This window comes from Musca autumnalis, unplaced genomic scaffold (assembly GCF_047663935.1).
Source record: "Musca autumnalis isolate F117 unplaced genomic scaffold, ASM4766393v1 scaffold_4, whole genome shotgun sequence".
In the NCBI taxonomy this organism is placed as follows: domain Eukaryota; kingdom Metazoa; phylum Arthropoda; class Insecta; order Diptera; family Muscidae; genus Musca; species Musca autumnalis.
The window spans coordinates 238816360-238825158 of NW_027411977.1; the positions used below are offsets into that span (position 1 = coordinate 238816360).

General features: G+C 32.9%; 1 protein-coding gene across 2 annotated transcripts in view; it reads left to right on the plus strand.

The window, feature by feature from the left end:
• The window catches only part of LOC141401275 (uncharacterized), a 121909-nt gene extending 120363 nt beyond the window's left edge, over window positions 1-1546 (plus strand). For both annotated transcript variants that reach the window (XM_073981367.1, XM_073981368.1), the window contains exons 5-6: window positions 784-949; window positions 1020-1546. In XM_073981367.1, coding sequence (XP_073837468.1) covers window positions 784-949; window positions 1020-1306 — 453 coding nt within the window. In that variant the 3' untranslated portion in view covers window positions 1307-1546. The remainder of the gene's footprint in view (window positions 1-783; window positions 950-1019) is intronic.
• The last annotated feature ends 7253 nt before the right edge of the window (window positions 1547-8799 follow it).

Consider the following 8799-nt stretch of genomic DNA (forward strand, 5'->3'; position numbering starts at 1 on the left):
TGCTTCTTTAGTCCCTTTCTGCAAGAAAGGGTGCTTCTATAGTCCCTTTCTGCAAGAAAGGGTGCTTCTATAGTCCCTTTCTGCAAGAAAGGGTGCTTCTATAGACCCTTTCTTAGGGAAAGGGTGCTTCTATAGACCCTTTCTGAGGGAAAGGGTGCTTCTATATACCCTTTCTGTGGGAAAGGGTGCTTCTATAGACCCTTTCTGAGGGAAAGGGTGCTTCTATAGACCCTTTCTAAGGGAAAGGGTGCTTCTATAGACCCTTTCCAAGGGAAAGGGTGCTTCTATAGTCCCTTTTTGCAAGAAAGGGTGCTTCTATAGTCCCTTTCTGCAAGAAAGGGTGCTTCTATAGTCCCTCTCTGCAAGAAAGGGTGCTTCTATAGTCCCTTTCTGCAAGAAAGGGTGCTTCTATAGTCCCTTTCTGCAAGAAAGGGTGCTTCTTTAGTCCCTCTCTGCAAGAACGGGTGCTTCTATAGTCCCTTTCTGCAAGAAAGGGTGCTTCTATAGTCCCTCTCTGCAAGAAAGGGTGCTTCTATAGTCCCTTTCTGCAAGAAAGGGTGCTTCTATAGTCCCTTTCTGCAAGAAAGGGTGCTTCTTTTGGCGTATTTTTCAAGAAAAGTCACTTCTTTTTGCCCTTTCTGCAAAAATTGTTGCCTCTGTTGGTCCTTTGTGCAAGAGAGGGTGTTACTACTGACCATTTTTGCAATCAGGGATGCTTCTGTTGACCCTCTCTACCTATCTTCTGAGATCCCTCATTAATTTGTTTTTTTTTTCTTTTTTCAGATTGTTGTTATTGTCTTAAGCATAGGCCTATTTGTGTTGGCCCTATACGATGTCTTGTATTCTAAACGTCCCGGTGGTGATCCTACTATGATGATTGATGCAGCCTCACCATCATCGGCTACAACGATAAATAATCCAGGTTTCAAGGAACCAAAAACAAAGAACGGTAAGTCCACACACAAATTTAAACAAATTTAAACAATTTTCAAAATTTTAATTTTTCTTTTAAATTTTAGGAATTTCCGTTACCGATGCCTCGGGCAAACCGTATGCTGGCATACGCAATGGTTCAGGTAGTGTGGCCTCAATGAGTACCATGGTCACAAGTGTGTCGAATGGTTCGACGGTCGAGTCGGTGACCAGATCTCCTCTGCGTTCAAGTCTCAAAAAGCCACGGCCAAGGCCTGATCCAACATTGGGTATACAAAATCCTGGTTATTCGGGATCGGGTAATTCTCCGCCAATGCGTCGTAATGGCAGCGTTAAGAAGGTACGCATACAAACGCATAGTACGGAAGTTTAGTCGGTAAAGAAGAAGAAGGGAGGCTTATTTTTTAAATTGATTTTTGTTTGTAATTTTTAATTTTTTTATTAAAGACTGTGTACAGAGAAGTATAACAACAAAAAAATATTTAAAAAATTATTTTTGTTAGATAAATTTAAGTAAATTAGAAATATTAAAAAACAAATTAAAGATGTGGGTTTAAGCCCGGGACCCTTATGTAGGATATTTTTTATGATTTTTAATGAAAAAAAAAATAAATTAAATAAAGACATATTTACTTAAATACGAATATTGTTATTTATCTTATAAAAAATAAATAAAAAAATCAAATATATAAATTTATACGTATGTATTGTCTTCCAAGATCAAAATTTACATGAAACACAAATTATTCGAAATTATTGTAATTAAAATAATAATAATAAACAAAAATATATTTGAAACAAATTTCAAGATATTTAGAGCACAAAATTAATTATTTAAAAATAGTTTATGTTTAAACTGTACTTTGTAAAAAACATCACGACATAAATAATCTTGAAAAGTCCGTCCCAAAAACATGGCTAAAGTATTTAAAAAAGATGGTAACTCCTGATTCAATAATGAAGAGAAAATTAAGTTTTTGTAAGAATAACAGGATTTGGGTATTATTAGGATTGCAAATCCCAACTAGTTTGTCGGTAAGTTAGCAATCAAACTAAAGTTGTTGCTAAGTCCTACCAATTGAAACAGTGTGTTGCCGACCTAAATCGATTTTTTTTTCATTCATTATTTTGTTTTTTTTTATCAAAAATAAAAAAGAATGTTAAAAATGGGAATTCTAAAGAACGCCGATCAATCTTTTATTTTCACATACGAACGACCAAATCTAAAAACGAACGACAACAAAAACACATTTATTTGTTGGAAAATGTGTAACAAAAAATTAAAAATCATAAATGAAACCGAAGTAATTAATCTAAAAAAAAAATATTTAAATTATGTAATTTAAAATATATAATTTATGATATATCCAATTCTTTCCATGGCAATATAATTTTAATTTTTTTATTTATACACTTTACATTGTAATTTAATTACTTAGTAATTATGTTTTGAATATTTTTTTGTTTAATTTCATTTTACAGTTATAAGCATGCACAAATTACAAAAAACACTATGATCTTATTTATTATTAGCATAATTAATTATAATTATAAAATAAGATTTTTATATAATAATAAATATATGATAAAAACAACATTGTGTATATTAATACTATAAGTTTACATATTTAATTTCCAAAACATTTTCTTTAAAAAACTTGCATTATTTTCTTAATATTAACATTATTATCACCCGTTTTTTTATTAACTAATATTTAAAGTATATAAGCAGAAATATAAGTAAAAAATAATAAAAACAATTGTATTGAAAAGACACACAATGTTTTGTTGTTAACGTTTGTAATATAGGAAGAAACGATAAATACAATTTAATAAAGAAATATTTTAACAAAAACATAAAAAATATAGTCTTTTTTGATAAACTAAACAATTTTTAAAGGGGGTTTTTTAGTTAGAAGGCCTCAAAAACGTTTTCAAAACAATTTCATTAAACGTCTTCCAGAGAAAGAATTCTTTCTTATAGATATAGAAGGACTCTTAAAAGTCTTCTAGATATGGAAGACATTCAAAAGGTCTTCTAGAGATATAAATCTTTCTAAAGATAGAGGACCCCTAAAAGTCTTCTAGGCATAGAACACTTCCTAAAGGTCTTCTAGGGATAGGAGACCTACTAAAGGCATCATATGAATAGGATACCACATAAAGGTCATCTATAGATAAAAGATCTCATTAAGGTCATCTGTGGACATAAGGCCTTTCATGACTGAGGACCTCTTGAAGGATAGAAGACTTAATAAAGGCAGTTTACAGATACAATATCTGATATATTTTCCGAGAAATAGCTACGTATTTATCAAGAAATTTGCAAAAATTACGCATTTCCCAAAAATGGAGAAAATGTTCGTCTTTAGGGGCACACCACGCTCAAACCTTTCAATATGTTGCCCAAATTTTTTGGTTTCCATAGTTTCAATATGTTCACTTTCATATCCAATATATAAATTAAATATCTTCGACAAAACAAAATTTTGATTTTTGGCCAGGAAAATCGATTCCAGAACCTTTGTGCGACGGCTAAATTCCCTCAGCTTATTATGACTGTTGAAGTTCGCAAAAAAACTGATAATCGGACTTAACCACCCGTGAAACGTAGAATAATGTGTGGAACTTCGGCGATCTTCTTATTTTTCAATGCACCTCTTAGGTTATAACAGCTCAACTCCAAAGAGAATTAATTGAAATATCACTAACAAATGACCTTCCCTTTAATAAGGTCATAATAACAGAACTCGTCTGCTCCGTCGGAAAAGGTCGTAAGTCCACTTTTTTTGGAAATCGCGTTTTTGTTACGGGATGATAGTACAAGTCAAAACACGTCGTATGATACAAAGAAAATGGTAGTATGTCGCGTTTTTCTATATGTTTTGCCCTTGTCGGAAAAGGTCGTAAGTCCACAAAACGTACAAATTTGAGTACGAAAAGGTCGTAAGTCCACAGGAAAATGTATACTTAAAAAGAGTACTACAGCTAATGTAGTTCAGATATAATGTTTAACTTCATCCATGGTTGGGGTAAAATGTAAAGAACTAGCCTACACCTTTGGATGATAATCGGATGATATTTGGCGGAGCCTTTGGACCAAACTTTTGAACACAAATGTGATAATTTCTATATTGCAACGAAAATTTACATTTGAAATCTATTTTCCCCTAAAAGCGAACTGATTATGAAAGATGGACTTCTGGCCTTTTCATTGATACAAATTGGGATGCTGTATGTGTTGAAATACCTCACATATTGAAAAAATTGTAAAAAAAAACAATATTTTTACTGTTTTATTATCGTATATCTTACTTAACTTTATTAACTTTTTATTAACTCGTAATTTGTGGTTTCTCTAGGGACATTTATTCACATAACGAGATTAGTTTGTATTCTTAATTGAATAAAGTAATACCTTCTAACGGACGAGTAAGTGCAATGTTTATATTATTAAATGATTCTAAAATAATAATTGATTAAAATTTTATTAAACTAAGAAAACATAATGGTTTTTGCTAACAAAGAGCAGTATGAATGGAATTAGACGACGATTAGACGGAATTAGACGGTGATTCTGAAAACTCTGATGATAAACTTCCTAAGCCCAGGAAGACATTACATGCTGAAGATTCTACATGGTTTTCAGACAAAAACAAAAAACCCCAAACGAAGAATAAATACCAAATTTCACCCATTTCTGAGGAATATTGAGGTCACACCTTCAAAATACCGGAAATCGGGTTTTATGGGGGCTATATGAAGGCGTCAATACCAAACATCCTAGAAGTAATATAAATTTCTATACCAAATCACGAAGATCTATCTTTAAAATTGCGAGCTGTATCTTAATTTCAAAAGACGAACAGACGGTCATGGTTATACCGACTTAGAATTTTACTCTGATCAATAATTTATATAATTTATAGGGTCTCCGCTGAATATGTCGATATGTTACAAACAGAATGACAAATTTAATTATACCCTCCATATTATGGTGAACGGTATAAAAATCTTCAGAAATGTTGGTGTCGTATGCAATATTAACATACCGCCAAATAACTGATGACTTGAGGTATGCCGACTGTGTCCACCTTCTTAAAATGTACCTTATATACCTGATGAAACTATACCTATCGATATGTTGCCTTCTAATCTAAACACTTGCTTTCCAATAAGACCAAAGGTTCGTTATTCATAACATCTGGTATTTCCATTGATTTGTAGCTTATTTAAGAAAGTGGGGGTGGTCGGGTCTTATTGCTAAAATATGTAGCCAGGTTTGGGGAAACGGAATCGTTCGTAAGTTTTATACATGTATATAGCGCATTTAAAAAATAGGGCACAGGTGTAACCCGCTCCTCCGAAATTCAACAAAATATATAGCCTACTTCCACCAAGGGACATCCCTGTGCATAATCTGAAAATTACATGAAAAAGTACTTAGTGTAGGAGATTCAACAACAGTTGCCTCGCAAATTAATTTTCTGACCGATATTTTCATAACTTTAGCAAAAAAGCGTTTTTTAAAAAAATAGGGCCTGCCCCCTTCCAAATTCAAAACAATATAGAGCCTATTTTCACTCCGGTTGTTCCTTGTATATTCTCTGAAATTTTCAAAAAAAATCGGTTCATCCGTTTTTGAGTCTATGCGGAACATACACACATTGTCTTTTATATATAAGATTTCACCCAAAAGTTTTGGTCCATTAAACCCGCTAATAATTATCTCATCACCATGTTAAATTTCAAGCTTATTCTTTGTCTTAAACTCAAATCATTTTTAAAATTTCGCTCCGATCGGAATATTAATGCGATCTACAGGACAGCTACAAAGTCGGGTAAAAATTGTGGGTTTGGTCCATTTCACACCTTTCGATCATAACCAACATCTAATGGGGTCACTTCTGGTCGGAACCCGACCTCTCCACAAAATTTCGTGACGATCGGTCAAAAATTGAGGACTGGAGTTTTATTACAATTGTTAATGAATGGACGGACACACATAGCAAAATCGCTTAATTTCGTCAAGATATGAAAACATGGCATGGGGAGGAGGTCTACGACGAATACTTCGCGATGTTACATGAATATTGGACAAAACAAACTTATAATACCCTTTCCACATTGTTTTGTAAAGTATAAATATTTTGTTTTAAAAACGTCCGTAAATTGTAGGAAAAGGTCGTAAGTCCCTACAAAAATACAAAACTGTACAAGGAAAAGGTCGTAAGTCCAAAGACATCCAATTATCTCCCAAACGCGACGGAATTTTATCAAACAAAGTACAGGTATTGAAGCGGAATAAATAAGCGAAGCATACTGCCTTTATCACCATAATAAAATCTTTAATACAGAAAGCGCTGGAATGTTTTTTCTTCCTCCTGAAAAATTTATTGAGAGGGACTTACGACCTTTTCCGACGGAGCAGACGAACTCCTTATTTTACTCTAAGAATAACAGTCGGACGGGGCTTATGGAACATTCGGGTAATTCTGAAGAGAAGTATGAAGAATACAATTAACGAAAACTGTTAAAAATCTTAGTAAGAGCACTGTCTAAAGGAGTGGCCCTAAATATTGGTATATTTTGGGGATCACATCTGCTTTTAAGTTAGCGACCAATAAAAAGCAGTCGTAAAGTTCTAACGATAGAAAGAGTGATGTCAACTTTTATTAATACTTTTCATTCATAATTTTGCGTTTCAATTTTAGCGATTTTTTCGGAACTCCAAAAATGAGTTACATAATTCAACTACAAGGGCTGGATTCTTGTACCATAAAAATGTTAAATGAAAAATATTTTCTTTGTTATTTTTTTATTTGACATTTATTTCCTTTATAATTTCATTTCATATTTTCATAGAAACAGAAGTGAACCCATTGACTTGCCCACAAAAACATTGTACATACAGTCAACCAAAAAAGTATACATACACCCTATAAATCTCGAGTTTTAAGGGTAAGGAAGCATTTTTATGAAAATCCAAGTACATAGTTCTATTTCATATCCCTAATAAACAATATTACATACAACAAAAGTATATTCCATAATACGAATAACGGTAAATTCTATAAAAACTAAAAAATTAATAGGGAAAAAGTGTACATACACCCAATGAAATATTAAGATTACCGTAAAATTTATGGAATAAGCAATACAAATTTTACATTTTATTGCTTTATCAAATGTCTCTGGTTGTCTATGATATATATTAGACAAAATAGGAACATATTTGTGCTTTAATTGGCGTTTTTTAAGGTGAGACTTCGCGTGTAGCTCGTTAAGGCGGACCCTTGCAGATTTCTTTGAGTTTTTCAGTCTGGTAGTTTATGAAACCCCAGGAAATACAGTGGGACTAATTATTTTGAGATCCTAGAGCGCTTTGAAGTTGTTCTTATGGAAAATATTCCAAGGGTCAAATTACAAGCAAGAACCTTGGAATTATCTTGTAATAAATTTTTGGACCTTTACTCAATCAGAAATGTACAACACTATTATACAAACCCGCTCCTAAAGTTTCCAAAGCATCAAAATAAAAGCACCACCAAAGAATGCATGAAATTTGTATGAAATTTACACTGTTACCTAGTATGCTCTCGTATTATGATCGTTAGGGTCACTTGAGGCGCTATAAATGTCGAATACTTTTACATTGCTGATTCAATGGATGCTCGAGGATTGTACTAGACCTTATTACAAGGTAATTCGAAGGCTTCTGCATGTAATTTGTCCCTTGGAATGTTGTGAAAACTATAACATTTATGAAAAACTCAGGAATTCGCATATTTAGCGAAGCTCAGGAGCATATATTATCCATAAGAACAACTTCAAAGCGCTCTAGGATCTCAAAATAATTAGTCCCACTGTATTTCCTGGGGTTTCATAAACTACCAGACTGAAAAACTCAAAGAAATCTGCAAGGGTCCGCCTTTACGAGCTATACGCGAAGTCTCACCTTAAATAACGCCAATTAAAGCACAAATATGTTCCTATTTTGTCTAAAATATATCATAGACAACCAGAGACATTCGATAAAGCAATAAAATGTAAAATTTGTGTTGCTTATTCCATAAATTTTACGGTAATCTTAATATTTCTTCAGGTGTATGTACACTTTTTCCCTATTAATTTTTTAGTTTTTATAGAATTTACCGTTAGTCACATTATGGAATATATTTTTGTTGTGTGTAATATTGTTTATTAGGGATATGAGATAGAATAATGTACTTGGATTTTCAAAAAAATGCTTCCTTACCCTTAAAACCCGAGATTTATAGGGTGTATGTAGACTTTTTTGGTTGACTGTATGTTCCCATACACATTCCCGAAGGGACACGGAACACTTCTCTCATATCAATGAGTGCACGGTGATTCACTTTGGCTCAATGATATGGGAAGTACTTTTTATCGCCGAGTCTGAACGACGCACAGTGTTGCCGCTTCCATAGAAAAGTGGACAAAAATAGAATAGAAGGATATAGCCATATATATCTTTTCCCGATTTTGCTTCAACTCATTTCAATTTTTTATCAGATAGGCTTCAAATTAATTATGTGTCATTTTCACAAAAACGGGTGCAGATTTGGATATAGCTCCATATATATCTTTCCCCGATTTTGCTATAAATCGCTCGATTTTTGAAAAATAGCCTTCAAATTTAACATGGGATGTTTTCATAGGCACTTTTTCAGTTTCACCGATTTTGACAAAAATCGTTTAAGATTTGGATATAGCTCTCATATATATTTTCGCCCGATTATATGCTTTCGACGCACTAAACACGCAATGTATGTGAAATATTGATTAAATTAGTAAAATGTGACGAAAGTATTCGTAATTGAGTGACATCGGGCGAAATTATTT